The following is a 19,657-nucleotide window of genomic DNA, read 5'->3' as shown; positions in this document are numbered from 1 at the left end:
TGGCGTTGGGCGAGCTCTGCTCAGTTCTCTTAGAATTTCTTATTTTTACTCTCAGGTTCAGCACTGAGATAATAAATCGGCGAAATAAGCAAAACCATTTTGACATCTCAATCTTTTTGCATTCCGATTTTTACAAGGAGTATTTTTTGCCTTAAGTAACACAATTAAATTTTTTCACACAAATCAAATAGTAAATCATCTTACTTTTGTTTTTACATAAATGGTTTTATTAAGTTAAAGGGATTTTGGCGTACGTTTTGGAAAACATCTGTTGGTTAGTATTTAAAAATGTTTTATTCATATGGCCAGTGTTTCTTAAAATGTATGTAAGGCTAATTGTGTTCGAGCAAACCCAAACTTAATGTAAACCTAGGTAAAAGTAAAGGCACAACATTTCCTTTTTTGCTTTTTTTCTAAATAACGATTTCACAAAGCACTTATTAATATAAATATGTTCATATTTACTGGCTATTATTTCTGCGTTCGGTTTATTTAATTTGGAAACAAAACTAAAAACACGTTGGAGTTTTCAATTTCTCTGTATGATTTGGCTATAAGTGCACTATAGTGCGTTCAACACATATATAGATCATTAAAATCTGCAAAGTTTAAAATATTTTTTTAATATCTACTTTATTAGTACTTCCAAAAGTATGTGACATATCAGTTTCTCGTGAAAAGTTAAGCAGTTATCTGTTAGCCTGTGTAAAGAAGATTGGGTTTCTAGGTGCGTGGCTGGGAAAAAGTATAAAAATTTCATAAGTAACGTTTGTCAGCCCTAGGAATATATAATAAAAATATTACAACATTTTATCAAAATTACCTAGTCCTATTAATCATAAGTAAATCATTCTTAAATCTTAAACTCGTGGCATTAACCTTTCGGTTTTCCAACAGTGCAGGGGAGACAACAGCGTGGCGGTATAACGTGGGGGAAAGTGATTCGAATCGGAGCGTTTGGCGGGTCCAACTGTCCGTGGGGAGGTGCACGGGCCATCGGGCCAAAACTGGCCATTCCCTGTTGCCGCTATTATGGAATGTGGCAGCCAACAGCCGCGCTAAGAGCCCTCTTTGCCGTCATTGCCCCATCAACATCATCGCAGCCATCATCCCGGACACGGGACGCGACTGCGGACACGGATACGGACAGAGGCACGGTCACGGATGCCGTAACGGTCTCCGGCGGAGTGGGGCGGCTACCCGTCATCATCATAATCATCGCCATCAGCCCCACCCCCAGGCGAAACCTCCTTCGGTGTCATTGTCGGCGTAACGACAAAAGGACATTCATTAAGTTTTTGATTTCTGATTTTATTGTTGATTAAACGCATCACAGCCCCTTTTTTCAACGCCCGGGACTGGGTAATGCCGAGAAGGATACAGAGTCCTGGTGTCGGTATCGCTGGCATTGTCCTGCTTTCTATCTCCCAGCTCTCAGCTCTGAGCACTGAGCACTTCCGGCGAGAGCGTCAACTTGACATTTCCGCTCTGCTAGGGCGTCCTTTTTGGGTGGTCCTGCTGCTGCCTGGCTTATCAACCCACTCGAGCACTCAAGGATACACTCGACAGCCAGGACATCGGCCCCTCGTAGACTTATGTACAGAGGTATTTACAGGAGCAGGCGTTCTGGCAGCCGCCTGCTGACTGCTGGCCAACCAACTCGAATGCCCGATTAGGGAGAAGCTCCGGTATTATCCTGCGGCCAGGATGTGTGTGCCGTTGGAGTGCTGCCATTCGCCTGGCTCAAGTATCGACGCTCCACGGGGCGGGAGAGGGGGCAGGGATATCCACGGCTGGCGGTGCCATTGGAGCTCAGCAAAATGCGCTGGAAATGCGCCTGCGCCAATTTAGGGTTTTCCTCTATTTTTTCCCCCAATATATATACCACTGCGGATACATATATGAGCTTCTTATATAGGCGATTATGTACTTGAGATTCTATTTACTTGCTTGCACGGAAAGAATGTCGCGAAAATGGGCGGAAAAGATTACGGAAAATTAAGTTGCTCTTGGAAGCTACTTGAAGATGAATTGATTTATCTTAAGAAAACATTGTACAATATATTTTCTTTATAAAGCTAGTTATTTTAAGCTTCCAAGGTTCGCAACCACTATTTCTTAAATCACCTTAATTAAAATCATTTCAAGGGTCCTATCGTTGCTGTCCAATTTAACATGTATAATCTTTTTTGGTTTTACTCACGACCGTACATTGTTATAATACCTTTCATCTATTTTCATAAGGAATATAGTGTGGTATTTGTTGCTATCATTGTTAGAAGTTAACAACCAAATGCTGCGCCCAAATATTCAATACCAGCTTTGGAGGCTATGAGTTGTTGATTTTACAAAATTTTAAGTTTTTCGACGAAACCCCCACTATTTCCCAGAATTTTCCCGGAACAAGGCCCGAAATAGTTCCGATTAAGATAAAATCTCTGTAGAATCAATTTATTTACCGTCCCGACTCTGACCGACATTTTCAAAGGGCTAACCTTGGTCGGGCACGCACGTCAATTAGTTGAAGAAGCGGAAAGGTATGAGACATTAGCCAAACAATGTACAGGCTTTGTTGGACCAGTCGCACCTCATGATTAAATGGAATAACCACATTTACCACTTGAAGTAATTGAAAGCGGAGGGGGTGGTGATGGGTGGAGTTGGGTGGTTATGGGTGGTGATGCACACACCCCCACCCCCACCCCAGTGACACTAGTAAGCGTGTTGCGATCGGCAAAACTTCCACTTGAAAGCCTTAATTGATTTAACAGATACCGAGATACCGCGGAAAAGATGCCACCCCACTCGACCAAAACTCGGTTCGCAAGTCAATAGATACATAGATTCGATGACTCTCTATTTGTATCTGTATCTAGGGAATCGGATGTGGCAGTGATTGCGGTTACCGTTTGGCCGGCATCTTCAAAAGCTCGCTCCGACATGATATCGATTTGTAAATTTCGCCCGGCGATAAGGAGCTCGACTTTGGTGGCTTGACAATGAAACCGGGAGATCGGAGACCAAAATGGAGTCGCCGCAGTGTCCACAAGCCGGCAGATTGTTCTCCGCCTTTGTGGATGCCGCCTTACAATGTTTGACGAGTGTGTGTTTGCTTATCGCGATCGATAGATCGATAGGCAACTGGTATCGGCGTTGTTTGCCTGTTGTCTTTGATGCTTGACATTGTCGCTCGCATCGGGCAATCGGACAAATCCCTAATTAAAAAGACACTCGGGCACTTGATAGTCCGCTTATCTGCCATGCAAATATTGACCCCTCGCCTTAGCCAAAAGTCGCTTGTTGGCCAAACAATCACATCTGCCAGACTACCTGACTACCCATGTTCTGCGCTCTTCTCTCCGGCTTCCACGGGCCCGTCTCTACGGGCAACACTTGACTTTGTTTGCCCTGCCATCGAGGTCTCGGTCTTGTCTGCCTGTCCGCAAAAAAGGCAGTGGGCCACACCCACCCACCTGCTCAGGGGGACCTTGCGCGATTTGCCCGCCGTATTTGCTCATTTCAGTAATGGTTTATTTTTAAATGGTCTACAAAATTAACGCAAATAATGGCATGGAGTGCAATAGAAATAATAATAGTATGAGCTATATCTGAAGGGATTTTTTGAGCGCACATAAAGATTTAACTGGCAGCTCTTAACTGATTTATGGCATACACATAAATTTTGTTTAAAGGACGGTCCAAGTGAAATTAAATTTTTGAAGTGCACAACTCCACCCCGGTGGCAAAGCACTTCTCTTCCAATGTTTATCTATACACCTATTTTGACAGTTATACCACTCTTTCGCTGTAAAGTTTACACCAAAATATGTAGTTCATTTCATTAGATGACCGCACAATAACGTTTTATAAGTCAAATATATTTAATTGAGTATTGTAAGGCTAAATACTATTGCACATTGATTGTGCATCTGATTCTTACAAAATAAACCTTTTATTTAAGTAAAGATTTATGTAAAGGCCGCTTTTAATAAAAATCGTTTGCTTTGGACTGAGTAACGGGTATCTGAGAGTCGAGCCAAAGAGTCTAGCGACCATAATTAATTTAGCCTGAAAGCTTGGAAAAAAGTTATAAATATATTAAAAGAAAATATATCTAAAAATATACATATCGATATCTTGAGATCATTAAAAAAACATTTTATTAAAGAAAAAATATACAAAGAGATAAATATTCAGGAATATTCTTGATTGAGAACATTCGCTCCTTATGTAGATAAGATAGTCAGAATTTCCCCAGTTTACAAATGATTCGTTCTGTTCTTCCGAAAGCTATGAAAATTATTCAAAGAGTTCTCAAAGAGCTAAGCAAATACATATTGCACCCCGAAAAATCAAAACTACTACGCTCTAAACCCACTTCATTTGGTTCCAAAAACTGCAGCTCCATCCATTTTGAGGCTTTTATCGAGAGTTCACCGCAATTTTCTAGTTTCGCAAATTTCATCAATGGGCCGGCAGCAAATGTGGTTAAACTACAGAGCGGACTGAACTCAATTTCTGAATTTCAAACATTTCCCGCTAAAAGCAGCTCATTTGGGGACCGGGCAGAGGAGCTGGCTGACCAAAGGATAGTTTGATATGACCACATAATTAAATTAATTGCATGCGGAGAGCGGACAACCGGGGGCCCCGAAGAGGAAAATCATTTGTGGGTGGGAGATGAAAGCCGGGCGAAACATTTTGTGTGGGCGGCGGCTGGGGGCGGTAAATATTGGTTAAAAACGGAGAGCCGGCTCGTGTTCGTGGCCTAAACAAACACGGACTCTGCTGAATCGAATCGGGGTACAAAATCGAAAATCAAACAGAGGAAATCACTCGCTTTGATCGTTCGAAGTTCAAATTCAGCTGGAGTACTCCACTCTCACAGGGCTTATCTCGAAATGGAAATCTCTTAAAGCGGGTAAGGTCGCCTCAAGTGGGCATAGACACCTACATATGCAGTACACTATACTCTGCTATACTATTCCTGCTAGCCAAGATCGATAAGTTCATTTGGTTTTGCGCCTTGATTAATGTTGACTTAAGAACGATTCTGTTTGCTTAGCTTTTGTGTTCAGCTGTTGCCCGTTGATTAATTTGAGGCGATAAAGCTTAATTGGATTTCGCTTAGATAACTCACCTGAACAGTCGGCCGATAGATTTCCGATAGGCGATCGTGTCGAGGGCTGTTCAAATCGCGGCTAATCAGTGTCGGTGCGGTAAACAGTCGTCTTGAAGGGGAAAAGGTTGAAGTTGCTAAGCAGCCCTATTAGCAAGTGAGTATCTATCCCCACCAGGTCCGGGAATCGCCCGGAATCGTCGCTATCTCGGGCAAACAGAGCGAGGGCTTCTTTCTGCTACCGCAGCCTAAGTCTTACACTCTAACTAAGATGTCCACTTAAGTGAAATAAATTTCTACTTATGCGCAACGTTTCATCGAATGCGAATGCTCCGCCCAGGGAAGGGTGGCTCGCCATGCAATATATACTTATACTTATGCTCACAATCCTCCTAAAAGGCAATAAAGTTTATCATGCAATTAAGAACGAATTACGCTGCTAATAGAATAATTAATGCAATTTCCCACAACATTAGGCACGAGCACAGACGCAGACGGCGACCGGGGAAAAGGGCAGAAGGATCCAAGGAGCACAGGCTCACTGCGGAATCAAGATGGGAACTCTCTATCGGACTCGCCGCCCATCCCATGTCCTCGGTGACAGCCCCATCCCCGCCAGAACCCACTCCGTTTCACCCTATCCAGTGACAACTGTCGACGTTGGCCGGGAATGTTTTCGTGCGGCTGCGAAACCCCAGAACTAAGCCATTCCAAATGGGGTTTATGTGCGTGATCTGTGGGCCCAGCCAGGGGAGGGGCTTCGGCCGGCGGAAGGAGACTGCAAATTGGTTGGCCAACGCGTTTGGGAACAGTGAATATAGTGGTTGACAAGCTTGAAGCGCAAGAAAATGAATGGCTTAAAACATCATGTGAATGGAATGTACGAGTACTCACTCAAAACCTAACTAAATATTGTTTTATTTCTTTTTTTTACAGTATTTATACGGATTCCGATGACATTTAAAAGCTGTAAGTGTGCCGGCAGAGACTTAGCAGAGCAATTTCTGTGCCTGCTTTATTCGACGCTGACCACTGACGCTTAATAACCTTCTTTTTCAGATACATAAAATGTACAACTAAAATGGTAAACGATTTTTATGAATGCGAACCGCTTTGTTATCCGTTCAAAGGAATATATATTTCTTTATAAACTAAAATGATATACTGATGTTACAGTGAATAGTAACTACTATAAAAGAGGCTTTCAACCGGTGGGTATTCATATTGAGTTATTTATAATTGTATCTTATCGGAATGTTCCAAGTTGCAAATGTTTTCCTTTTTTTGTCTGTTTAGTTTCTCCAAGCCTGCTGATGTATTTTAATGGAAAGGTAAGTAACATGCTTCTCCAAAACGCTGCCACACTGTGCTCATGTGAGCTGTTCTGAGAGCAATTCCTGCTTTTTATTCCCGCCAGAAACCTCAGGCAAAACGCAGCCGGGAGTGAGCCCTCTATGAAAGTGCGGCTGTCGACTTCCCAATCCCAGTTACCAGCTCCCAGTTCCATTCGCATTTTGGCTCCTTTGCCGGCAGACTGGCAAAGTGTTTTGTGGCTGTGCCGCACTAATGAAAATGTCAAGTAAATTCCTGCTTTCGGACGGAAACTGCTGCCTCTGATGCTTCTCCTGCTCCTGCCAGACTGACGGTCGTGCCCGATATCGAGACAACTATCTCTGGGATGGCTTTTTATGGCAAGCTCATGGCTGATGGGTCGCCGGGTGGAAAATGCATTTTCGTGCCGGCTTCAAGCCAGCTTCCGCTCCATGTCCCGCGCGTTGATGGCAATTGTGTTCGGCTTTGCTATCCCCCTGCCGCTCTACGAACATTATAAACTCAATGAAAAGTGATGAGGCAGAATCAGAATCAGAAACAGTGGCTAAAATAATTTGCACTGCCAACCCATTTCCAAAGTGATTTCTTTCAGCAGTTTTCAGGTTTGCTTCAATTTATCTACGCTGGAAATTGCTTGTCAACCGGAAAGTAGTTGTCAAGATTGTTAAGTCCCTATTTCTTTCAGAGTCTGCTGCGAGCTAATAGCTGGAGGTAAAGGTGTCCTGGTAACGCATCCTTCGAGTGTTCCTAAGCGGTTTGGGTAAGGGAAACTGCTTCCGCTCCCAGAGATTTCCCTCTGCCTTGTTTTGGGTGAAAAGCATGTTCTTCTGCTGCTGCGAGCAACGTGCAAATTTAGTTTTACATTTTATATTCGTTTTCAGGGCATTCTTCATCTAGCGACTGCTTACAGTGGGCCGAAGAGTGTAAGTATCCCACAGTTTGCCCACAACTTTGACAATTCACTCGGCGCTCCACGGTAAAGAAGCTTTCAGACGTCTTAGAATTTTAAATGCAAATACCCAATGAAAGAGGCAGAACTACGAGCATACATGGGGTTTTACCCAAAGATTTATTTTGTGGTCCCGTAAAGCCTTTCCCCCTCTAAGGAGTAAGGAGTTTCCACAACCCTTCAGATTGCTAATTAAGTGCGTTGCCTAAAAGTATGTAACAAAAGAAAACTATACGATGGGAGGGATGGGGCAATAAGAGTTGCTTTATAAGACTGAGGGGGTTGCAAAGCCTTCTTAGCGCTGTCAACTCGATTGTCGCGCTGAAAGGCTGAGCAGCCCGCCTCATTTAGACCCATCCATAACTCTGGGGCTCTTCTTACGCCTTTCTTATACAATTACGCCTAAATCCCTTCTACACGCCGAGCATATTTCACGCTACTTTGCAAGCACTCCGCTTTTGTGGCGTAGAAATTTATGAAAATTTGATTAATCTTATCAAGATGCTGTGAGGCAAGTCGTCAATCAAAGGGTTGCCGAAGGAAAAATGAATTATCAACAATTTCTCTGCTGCTTGCCGGCTGCCTTTGAGTTAATTGAGTTACAGCCGAGTTGTGAAGAGAGTGTTTCGAAGTAACTCCCTATCGAAATACGCACAACTTGATGTCCATTTGGACCAGCCAGAGAGTCCTCCTCATCCCCGGAGTCGCAAAGTCAGCTTACAATCGATGGGCAATTATTGGGGCTTCTCTCCTTTAAACATATTCATAGGGTAATTGCCTGGACATGGGCACAGTTCCTGATAAGGACCAATTGATTCGAATGCGTATTAGTATGTATTTTTTATTTGACCAAGTATCGACTTATTTTGTATTTGTCCAGGGGCCACATCCTTTCAACCTAAGCTGCTTGTATCAATAAAAATTCGATTATACTCACACAAGGGACTCGGAAGCCGGTCCCCTGCAACGATTTATCATTGTGTTGACTTTATCGGCCAGGCACACATAAAAAACGGCGCAAACGGGGTCGGGGTAAGTAAGTGCCCGACTTATAGTTGGGGCCGACCCACCCAGACGCACAGACTCACATCACGCATACGCCTAGTTGGGCTTGACAATATCAGCTTAGTCTGCCGGGACAGGACGCTTCCTTCCAGGCAGCTCTTTCATATTTTTATAAATATTTTAAGCAGCAGCCGGGGTGAAATCTGCAGCCTTCAAGTAGCTTATCAGTCTCGCATGTGAGCTTTCCTCTTTGGACTGGCCCGTAAGCGTATCAAGTATCAACTGCCAAACAAGTCAACAAATTGGCAAAATCTTTGTTGTGTTCGCAAGCAGAAGAGGGCTTCCCAAAAAACTTGTCCGACATTTGACCAGTTAAGTAGTCGCCTCCGTTGCCTTTGAATTCCCCCAACGTAATCGACTTCGATTCGATGTGCCCCATTTGCCGGCTAAAGTTTTGCGGTGACTCCTTGGCAGGACACTCGAAGCGCAGGAGACAGTGGGACTTAATTGCTTATGTAATTGTTGGCATTAAGTGATTTCTTGTTTATTTCACAGCTGGCTGCATTCGAGTTTAATTGAAATTAGTTGGTGGCCGCGTTGGGGAAAGGGTGAGAAAATATTAAGCTAGCATATTTTAGAGGGCAGCCGGCTATTCCAAAATGTAGAGATATTTTCCTCCCAATAGCTTGATATTTTTTCATCTATTAGCCAAGTACTAAGAGCATTCACCTGCGAATTGCTAATTAAATAGAAAATATGCTTAAGATGGCCTAGACAAACAGAAAAGAAAGGAGCCGCTGTGTGGAAATTAAAAAGAAAAGTTTGGACATCAAAGAAAAACTTATAGAAAATTAAATAGGCAGATTAAGAAACAGAGGCAAATATTAAAAGAAGCAGCGTACAAATTAAAATGCACTTGTCAATGGAAAAAAGTTGGTAATTAAGCAAACACAAAACGGAATATTCAATAACTTGGGAAAAAGCAGGAGGAAAATACATTTTTCTTTGAACGTAAGGACACCGATAATCGCGTCTTTCATACATTTTTTGTGCCCGTGATTTCTTTTAGGGGAGGGAATGAATCCCAAGTTGTGTGAAATCCCGTCATTAAATGTATTCGGTTTCTGGACCCATCCCAGAAACTGTACATTGGAGCGGAACCGAGGCAGTTTTTCTCTAATCCAATAAGTCCGTGCAACTGACACCGCGACATTTCCATTTACAATTTCTAACCCTTTTTGTGGGGAATTACAAATCGAAAAAGAATCGCCTGGCTGGTCCTGGGCGAGAAGCACTCGTTATCCTGGCCCAGGACAATAATAAAATCACAGGCCGGCGAGCAAGCCGCGGCGCACTTAATTAGAAAACGTTTAATGCCCCCAGTGACATCCTTGTGGCGTTCGACTCCTTCAACCGGAAGCCATTTCGGGATTCTGTCCAAAAGAAGACGTGGCATTGGTATGCGGAAGACGGTTTTTCGCCATTTATTGGCACAGAGAGAGCTCACAGAAGACAGACTCATTTTCCAACTAATTTAGTTAGAGTGCTCAATAGTTGAGTTATGTATTTGGGCAGGCCATTGATTAGAAATAAAGTTTTCCCAAGACTAGGGGCGATTCAGCTGCTCGCTTGCGGGAATATCTTCGGCTGCAATTATATTTTTAATGAAATTAACTAGCAAACTTCTCAAAGTTCGGACCAAGGACAGAGGTAAAAGCAAATGCCGAAGATACTTTCTGCTCAAATGAACGCAATTAAAAAGTTGAATGCAAATGGAACTTTTTCAGCGCAGAAACCTTAATACATTCAATCAGACAGAAACTCCACTCCAACATCCCAAAAAACCAAACCCAGATCATATCTTAGAATCGGAACAGAACAAGCGTGTCAAACCGCAAAAATGCGCCGCATGAATATATTAACGATATGACAAAAGGCTGGGGAAACGCCAGAAAAATACGGGATGGGGGATACAGATACAGATACAGATACATTAAGTGGCAGGAGCGCAAGGAAAATTAAAAGGGTCACTTTACAAGGACTTACGATTCGGAATACAAAAAATGAAAAGACAAAAACAACACAATGGGAAATGAGATGAAAAGTATGGAAAATAAATTCATTTTTGAGACCAGCGAAGGGTGGGTGAAATCAGGACGCTTTGGGGTGGGAGTCGGCTGCTATGTTTGTCGATGATAAGGAGACTTTGCTTGTCCTTCGGTTTGCTCATTGGACGCAGATTCTGCGAAGGTTTTCCCCGGCTTGGGGTGACTGGGAAAATATTTACAAACATAATCGCTGAAAAATTAAGTTTTTGAAATTGCTTTTTTTCAGTTTATTACAGCATATTGCCTGAAATTTATCAATGGCACGAGCTTAGTCGCAATGAAACCCCCCGATTTTGTAAGGAGTACATTTTAAGAAAATCTTTGAGGCAGAAAGGGCAGGAAACACAATTAAAAACGAAGACAAAACGTGATCGAAAGAGGTCAAACCCCGGACAAGATTAAGCTGCGAGCTTAGCATACTTAAGTGGTCACGGGCCAGGGCTCTAAAAAATAGAAAAAAAGAAAATACGCGGCCCGGTTAAGCCCGGCAGTATCCCGAGGAGGGAAAAGGTCTCAAATAGAGTAAACGCGAGCGGAAAAAACAGGAATTAAAATCGGAAAAACGATAGATGTAACGAGGAACACACACAATGAAAGGGGGAAAATGGAGTGGTGGCCAGGCAGCGGTTTGTTTTCCGTTCCTAAGCTTATTTCCCAGAGAGGCATCCGCCAAAGTGGCATAAGATGCATCAACAACGGGCCGAAAGGAATCAAAATACAAAAAGCAAGGAATTAAAAATGTGAATGGTTGAGGAGGGCTCGAGGAGAACAAAGCGGGGAACATTAAAAATGTTGGCCAGCTTTCGGATCCTAATCCTTTTGGCAGTCGAGCTCATTATGCACGACCCGGTCCGCTTTTAATGACCCAAATCCGGCCGAACTCCTGGCTGCCCCAAAAGCGGACAGCTCGAGCTTCCATTTTTTGATTAATTGTGTGCCGAAAGTGAATGAGTTTCCGCTCCCGGGTAATTCAGGTAATCTGTGCATTGTCTATTTTGACATTTGCCGGGGCTATTCATTTTTTCGCCAAGAACGGTGGCTCAAGGTGTGCTGTCCGCACCCCCGCCCCTCGTTCCAGCCAAATTTATCAGATGCGTAATGAGCGCACGTGAGCCGCATACCATATGCCAATTTTCACCCAGGACCCCCGATATTCGTCTATTTTTTGGGGTCTTTCGACCACTATTCGGAAGGGGGAGTCAGCCGTCGGTCTGTTAATTACAACTTAAATTGACAGCAAAAATTGGACTGGAAAATTGTGGGTTTTCCATGCGGGCGGCATATTAAGCGCTTACTTCGCCGGAGTTGGGCGGCAGAGTAGCATAATTTCGCTGGCAGGAGTAGACAAATGAAGACTTAAGACCTACTTAAGGCCAAGAGCAGTCGGGCGTATGGTATTCAAAACTCCTGAGCTGCCCGAAAGTATTCCGCAACAAAAGCGCCGTACAAAAAATCCGAGCAAAAAACAACAAATTAGCTAAGAAGACGGGCAGGAGATGGGTGGTTGATAGGAGGGGGATGGGCGGATGGAGCGGGAGAAGCATTTAACCCTAATTTGGCACACACGCAACCTTGACGAATGGAGGGGGGAGGGTTGGTGCTGCAAGGGGAAGGGATGCGGCGTCGTACGGCAAGTCACAAATAAATACATTTACGCCTATCAAGGGTTACAGTGAACACAAAAAAAGGAGTCATCAGAGGGTGGCATCGACTTTATTATACCCTTTATAGATAAGTTGAAAAAATCTAAACAAAAACCCTCCTATTACTAATACTTGGATAAAATAAAAAAAAATTAAGAATACATTTATTATGCTAATGCTGAATCATATATCCTTTTCAGGTTGCTTTAAATATCCAACATCTAAAGTGCATTATACCAGGCTCCAGACAATACCGTAACGTATTGTAAAAAAAAAAAGATTGTAAACGATATTAGGAAAAGATGTTATCTGTTGGATACTAACACTCTAAGAAGACACGAAACCTTAATACTAAATATTTTTTCGATTAATTATAGCCTACCGATTTTAGAATACTACTTTCGAAGCTGTTTTTTCATGTTTTATTTAAGTCACGTGTTAAAATGCCACAAAATTTTATTTCGAATTCCTGAAAACCCTTTCCGATCTCAAGGACGGCAGTCGCAACTGAAACGTATGCTAACTGCCGTTAAATGCGAGTTCAAGGAAGACAACAATATCAATAAGTACTCCCCACACTCGCACCCACACATGCGACGAAGGGGTAAACGCAAGCGGATGGATGACGGGCGATGGGGTGACGGGATGTAGCGACAGCGGAAACGGAAATCACAACAAAGTGCTGACATGTGCCGCGGTCGGCGGAAGGGGGCGAAGCCTATGCGGTGGCCCACCCACACTCGCGTGCACACACACATGTGTGTGGGTGTCAAGTTCCTTTTCACGCGCAAATTGAGTGCTTAAGCGGTTTAGTTGGCACGTCTCTGCGCCCCGCCCCCTTTTTGGCCACCGGAAGCGGAAACTCCGCATGGGAATGTATTCACATTCGCGTTTGCCTCCGCCGTGTTTGCTGTGGCGTCGGTAAGCCGTCGCGGCATTCATCTCGCAGTACTCCAGTCCTCGCGACTCCAAGTCAGCTGGAGAACTCCACTTTCCATATCCTGGCGATAAGCAAGATTCGCATTTGCGCTTATAACTCATGCCCATTCAGTGGGAGAACAAAAATTATTATTTATTGTCAGCGCTTGCAGCTTCATCTTCCGCTTGATTATGTGTGGGCGCAGCGATAAGAAAGGGGCGGGGAAAATTGGGAAAGCCAGGGGGAGGGGTCGCACACATTTGCATACGTTTTGGCCGGAAATAAAATCGCAAAAGCGAACGCGTGCCAGCGACATAAAGAAAGCAGCTCGAATTGCGAGTTCTTTCACATTCGCCCACATACACATAGCATACTTACGGGCGGACCGTAGCCGCAAAGATAAAGATGCTACATTGTGAGGGCTATACTTTCTCCGCTCTCTTCCGCGCACTGTCCCGTTTGTTGTTATTTATGCTGAGCCCTAGTGGTATATGGAAATCCCACATAAGAACCGCGGTCGCGATTGCTCCTGTTTTCCTTGTCCTTTGCATACCCCGAGATAGAAGCAGAGCGAAAAAGGCAGCTACAAGGCAGCTGGTGCTGGGAAAATGGAAAATAATAATAAAAATAATAATAAACATGCTTGGGCTGGCGTTTTATTGCCGCTCAATTGATATCACGAAGTGAGGCCTTTGATTTTTATTGCCCCCAAAACATATGATGTTTCCTTTAAGGACATGCATATGGGTGTTCCTCCAAAGTCATGTCTTGGGATTATTTTTAAGCTACTGCCACTGCCTGCATATGTGGTCGCTGTAATTGCAATTTGTATTCATTTTAATGACGATGTTGGGGAAAACTTTGGCATAGTGCAGCTTATCGTTTTTGATCTAAAAAATAAGAGGGAGCTTTCTCGAAACCTGATACCCCGGCCATAGAACGTCTTTTTATCTCGGTGGTGGATTGATACCGCTGGCAACCGCAGGGCTCCGATACCTATAAAATGTAAATACCGCAAATTGGCAACTGTTTAGTTCGAGATGTTCGATTTGCTTCCTCATTGAAATGATACAGTGTTTTAAGTTGACTTTTTTCAGCTGCGACTTAGGCGTTCTGAGACTTTATATTAGAAGCCAAAAATATATAAATATGTCTGTCTAATTTGTCTCTATTAAAATATGGACTTTCTCCACAATTCCTAGTACCGAAAATGTTCAGAAAAGAAAACAAGTGCCCTTTGTAAGTACCCATAATTATCCAACGGTTTCACTTTCGTTCGCCGTCATTCATCCGCCGATCCGACTACGAGTGGGCAATTGAGTGGCGAATCTCTTACTTTGATAGTAACTACAAAAGAAAACTGGGATATCTGTGTATGTACAGATACCTGCGAGCTAACTATTTTGACGGGGAATTGATGTCAGTGACACAGTCGAAATACGAAGCTAAAGAGCTCGAGTCCGAGCCCGAATCCGAGTCCAAATGCGAACCCAAGTCGAAGCTGGAGCCAAGCTTTCCGAGTGGGATCGGCAAATGAAATACATGGGAAATCTTCCTGAGATGAGTGAGCGCATCGTGGGGCATCCACAACACGCTGCTTTTGGATTAGTTTAGTTTAGTTCGTTTACGGTCTTCCGCGAATAGAGATCGTCTCAGCCACCGTCTTTGCCAGTACGAATAGCGCGATAGAAACAAAACAAATCAAAATAGTAGTGCCTACTTGTGAGTTACGCAAGGGCAAATGAGTTACAATTACAAAAATTAGCCCAAAGCGCCTGGAAAAAGAACAGAGTTCAAAGGAAGCAAGTTCTGGAAAAGTTGCTATTCTAATACTAATATTTACCAAGAACACCACAATCAAGATAAAGTTCAAGTGATAAGCTGCGCATAAATTTAAATATACTAAGTGAATTGTGGGACACATAGGCTCTACATACGGACACACACAGGGGGCACACATTAAATAATAGAGCACACGTTGGGGACTGCAAGAGACTCTGTTATCCGGGGAGGGGCGCGCATAAAAGCCCATTCGGGACTGACAATAATAAGCGAAACGATACGAAACGGAACGTCGCTCTCCAGCTGTCTGACTAAACTAATTTGACACTCAAACAGAGATAGCGACAGTAACTATATCACATTGATCCAGTCCTAAGCCGAAGCAAAACAATGAGCGGGCGAAAATAGTGTTTGTCAGGGGGGTAAGGTCGCATAGGCGGTTGTGGCTTCCAGGGAAGGCTGATGCAGCGACTCTGCTGAGATTTACGTGCTCATCAATGTGCGAACCCGCCGAACCCCTGGCGCTATAAGATAAGTCCCGACCGATGAACATCTTCCGACTGGAGCCTTATCCCGGCCTTATCACACACTTTTGCTGTCTATTTTATAATTTTAGTACCCGAACTCAACCCGCAAACAAATCGTAAATTTCGCAGGCGTCCACAGAAGCAGCATGAGCGGACATCAACGTGTCTCGGGAACCGTCCAAGATTAGCTTAATGGCTTGGGGGAGTGATTACTCGGGCCAGAGATAATATTTTTATAAAATATTTGATGCACACTGTCGGAACGTCACTATCTTCGGTCGAATCCCGGTAGAGTCTGTCTGGCTCCGGCTGTCCGTCGATACAGTTAAGATCCGTGGCCCCCGGTCCATATGATGCCACTCGATCCGCGCCCGCCCACGCGCCTGGTTGATTTGTAGAACCCCCAGTTCCCCCAGAAACCAGCTAATTGCCCGCGAAAGATCTGGCGAAAATTAAGAAATATTCTGTGAAAGTGAACCCGAAGTGTGTGTGAGTTCGGTGCCTGAAAGCGGATGAGACCAATGTGCCCAGTGAGATCGCAGCCCAAGACAACCCCCAATTAGGATGGTGCAGAGCGAGAGTCCCAACGGCCTGGGACCCGAGGAGCAGGACGTGGAGACCGGCAGCCCGGAGACCCGGGAGGAATCGGACGTTGAGTCCAGACTTCTAGACAATGGAAAGCCCTACGACAAGGAGAAGGAGGCGGGCATCAAACCGGGAGGTGAGGAACCCACTCCGAAAGGAGCCAAGTCCAAAAAGAAGAAACAGAAATCCGAGCAGGACCGCCTCATGACGGCGGAGATCAACAGGCTGCTAGAGGAATCTCCGCTGGAAAGGAATGTCACTTGCGGCTTCTGGATATTCAAGGGAAAGTTCTTTCAGAGGTGGGTTAACTAAAAAGCTGTTTTGAAGAAATAGCAAAATAGCAAATAGCTGACTAAAAAATTCCATGATATTGGATGAGATGAGAAATGTGCTTGCATATGCAATTGCACTTGTAAACTATCTTTTTATCATGGTAATACGACATGATAGCAACGTATTTTTAACTTGAACAATATAATCATTTGTAAATGTTTTTCTTGTAGATTTGCTAATCAAACCGCTTACGTTTTGCTATACGGCATCGTGGGCTGCATCTTTTCAATGACTTACGCCTACTTCAATGGCACGATCACCACAATAGAGAAGCGCTTCAAGATACCCTCGAAGAACACCGGCATTATCTCTGTGGGCAATGACATAAGCCAGACTTTGGTGTCTGCGGTTTTGGCGTACTACGCGGGAAAGGGACATCGACCGAGGTGGATTGGGTTTGGTAAGACATATACAAGAATAAAGTGTCCCAGAAAGTAAAAAAATATTTTCCTATGTTTGATAAGGTCTTCTCACCATTGTACTCTTCTGCGTTCTAACCACCGCACCACATTTCCTCTACGGGCCCGGGGAGGATGCACTGGCTCTGACCTCGGAGTTTGGCGGGGTGCCTGATGAAAATGCCACGATGGAGGCCATCGAGGAGCAGCGATCCAAGACCCTTTGCCGGTTGAATGGCGGAGGAGCGGAGTGCGAGGTCGGTGAAGGAAACTTTGCGCCCCAGCTCCTGCTCTTCGTGGCGCAGTTCATATCTGGAATCGGAGGATCTCTTTACTACACCTTGGGAGTTTCCTACATGGACGACAACACTAAGAAGTCTAAGACGCCGGCTTTGCTGAGTGAGTTGCATTCAACCAGTTCTAACCAACCGGAACGATGATGGGGCAAGGAAGTTAATCTAGTTTATCTCAGCTGCCTTGAACCTCTGTGTGCTTGTTGAGATAACTGAACATAATCGCAGTCGTCATAACTGGGGGATTGGCTAGTCATTTAAGCTGACTCAGGGGCAATTGCCATAATAAGGGGATATCTAGAAATATGCAGAGCTAAAAATGATGGCAGGGCAGGTGGCTAATCTTCAATATCTCAGTAGTCTCATAACGATCCTAACTGGAGGAGTGGCTGTTCAATTTTTGAGCCCAAGGATTGAATATTATGCATAATATGAAGGGCTACAGAACCAGCGAAAAGAATATTACATATTCCTGACAATTATACTTTTAGGTATTTAGGTATTTTGTATTTTAGTAGACGTGGAGTATTTGCTTCAATATTTTGTAATGTCAGAAATAACATAGTTATCTTCTACAGACTTTAGGAAAATATTTTAATAGCTAGACAAGCTAATAAAGCGTTCTTTGTAATTTTAACGCAAGAGATATGCTTATCGCTGAGAAGATAACAACAAGTGCAGGCACTAATTGCATTAATTGGCCCATATAAACAGGTATACATATAATATTAATATTTGTATACTTTTACATTTTCTAGGTCTCTCTTACTTCCTGCGCATGCTGGGTCCTGCCATTGGCTATGCCCTGGCGTCCTTCTGCCTGCGACTCTACATCGCTCCGCAGATGCATCCTGTGATCAACAACAAGGATCCCCGCTGGCTTGGCGCCTGGTGGCTGGGCTGGCTGGTGATGGGCGGTCTGCTCTCCTTCTCCGGGGTCTTCCTCTCCATGTTCCCCAAGGACCTTCCCAGAGCGGTGGCCCGCAGGAAGGTGGAGGAGAATCGGCGGCGGGAGAAGGAGCGACTGACGGTGAAGAGTGCGGAGAATGAGAAGGAGCGCCTGACTGCAGAACTGGACCAAAAGGCTCCCGTGGAGGCAAAAGCCTCGTTCCAGGACATGCTGAAGACCTTCCGGCGCCTGATCACCAACAAGACGTACATGTGCAACACACTCTCGAGCATTTTCTACCTGGTTGGCTACACGCCCTACTGGATCTTTACGCCCAAGTACATCGAAGTGCAGTACCGCCAGTCGGCGGCCACTTCATCCATGGTCACCGGAACAGTGGCCCTGGCCTTCTCCGCCGTGGGGGTCCTGCTCTCCGGCTTCATCATATCCCGCTACAAGCCCCGGGCCCGCTATATGGCCGCTTGGAACGTGATTGTGGGCTTCCTCACGGTGGCCGGCATCCTGGCCTACGCCTTCATCGGCTGCCCGGGAAATGAAAGTTCCGTGATTGTCAACATTCACGATAGTTCCTTGGCGGGCAACACCACCACCTGCAATTCGGCCTGCTCCTGCGATTACGTCCGGTACTCTCCGGTTTGTGGCGAGAACAACATGACCTACATCTCCGCCTGCCACGCGGGGTGCAAAAGTCTGCACGTCAACTCCGAAGGAAAAAAGGTTAGAATATGGGGTTATCTCCAAAAGCGGTTTTTTCGATGTTTTTGTAAGGATTTCATGGAAAAATATAAACATTTATTTTGATCATTTCTGCAGGTCTTCTACGATTGCTCCTGCATCCCTGGCATTGAGAGTGGTAATTCCACCGGTCAATTCAAGCGCCTCACCAGCTTCGACTTGAACAGCGATGACTTCAGCCAGGACACGTCGAGGCTCAGCCAATTGGAGGTGAGACCACGCTCCAAAGACCTCCGAAGATTATTCACTTAAGGTCTTTGTAAATTTTAGAGCCTAGCGAATGGTCAGGCAATGCCCGGAGCGTGTCCCGTGAACTGCTGGACCCAGTTCGTGGCCTTTTTGGCCGTGATGTGCTGCCTAAAGTTCGTGGGAGCCAGTGGCAGGGCCTCCAACTTCCTGGTATCTGTACGTTGTGTTCCGGAAAAGGACAAGACGGCGGCCATGGGCTTCGGTATGACCCTTTGCTCGATGTTGGCCTTTATTCCCAGTCCGATATTCTTCGGCTGGGTCTTCGACAGGGTCTGCCTGGTGTGGGGCAAGACCTGCACAAACAAGGGGAACTGCTGGCTGTACGATCCGCTTTCTATGAGGTGAGTCCTTCCTCTAAGTACCGAACCTCAGTTTACAATGGTTCTTCTCGTAGGTACTCGCTGAACTTCACCGCAGCTGTCTTCATTGCCATAGGGGCCATTTTCGATCTGGGAGTTTGGTACTACGCCAAGGATCTGAAAATCTTCGACGAGGACGTTAAGGAGGTGGAGATGAAGATTGTCCAGCACGAGGAGGAGGCCAACAACGAGAAGAATACAGAGATCTAGACCTAAGTTATTACTACTCCTAAGTGTGATTGAGAGTTTTGGTGCCTTGCCTTGCTAATATGCATGTGTGATTTCCCCGTAGAGTCCAGTATTGTAACAGTCTGGTCGCCTCCATGTGTGTACTCGTATGGTAATTGCAGACAATTAAAGAACAGATCCCGATTAGAAAGATAAGACTCAGAAGGATTTAACTATAAAAAC

The 19,657-nt window shown here is 44.7% G+C and overlaps 1 protein-coding gene across 2 annotated transcripts; it reads left to right on the top strand.

The window, feature by feature from the left end:
- The first annotated feature begins 14,719 nt into the window (after positions 1-14,719).
- On the top strand, positions 14,720-19,630 carry LOC108026794 (solute carrier organic anion transporter family member 74D). Of its 2 annotated transcripts, XM_044092007.2 has the most exons (8): positions 14,720-14,797; positions 15,514-16,268; positions 16,473-16,702; positions 16,767-17,099; positions 17,752-18,620; positions 18,717-18,848; positions 18,909-19,228; positions 19,282-19,630. In XM_044092007.2, the coding sequence occupies exons 2-8, from the start codon at positions 15,949-15,951 to the stop codon at positions 19,454-19,456; spliced, it is 2,379 nt and encodes a 792-aa protein (XP_043947942.1). In that variant the 5' UTR covers positions 14,720-14,797; positions 15,514-15,948; the 3' UTR covers positions 19,457-19,630. The 2 variants fall into 2 exon arrangements, with proteins under 2 accessions (XP_043947942.1, XP_016953444.1); XM_017097955.3 differs by lacking the exon at positions 14,720-14,797 and having other exon boundaries at positions 15,482-16,268.
- Positions 19,631-19,657: the final 27 nt, after the last annotated feature.

This window comes from Drosophila biarmipes, chromosome 2R (assembly GCF_025231255.1).
Source record: "Drosophila biarmipes strain raj3 chromosome 2R, RU_DBia_V1.1, whole genome shotgun sequence".
Classification (NCBI taxonomy): Eukaryota; Metazoa; Arthropoda; class Insecta; order Diptera; family Drosophilidae; genus Drosophila; species Drosophila biarmipes.
The sequence above is the reverse complement of the archived record's forward strand: the minus strand, read 5'-3'. Positions and strand labels throughout refer to the sequence as shown.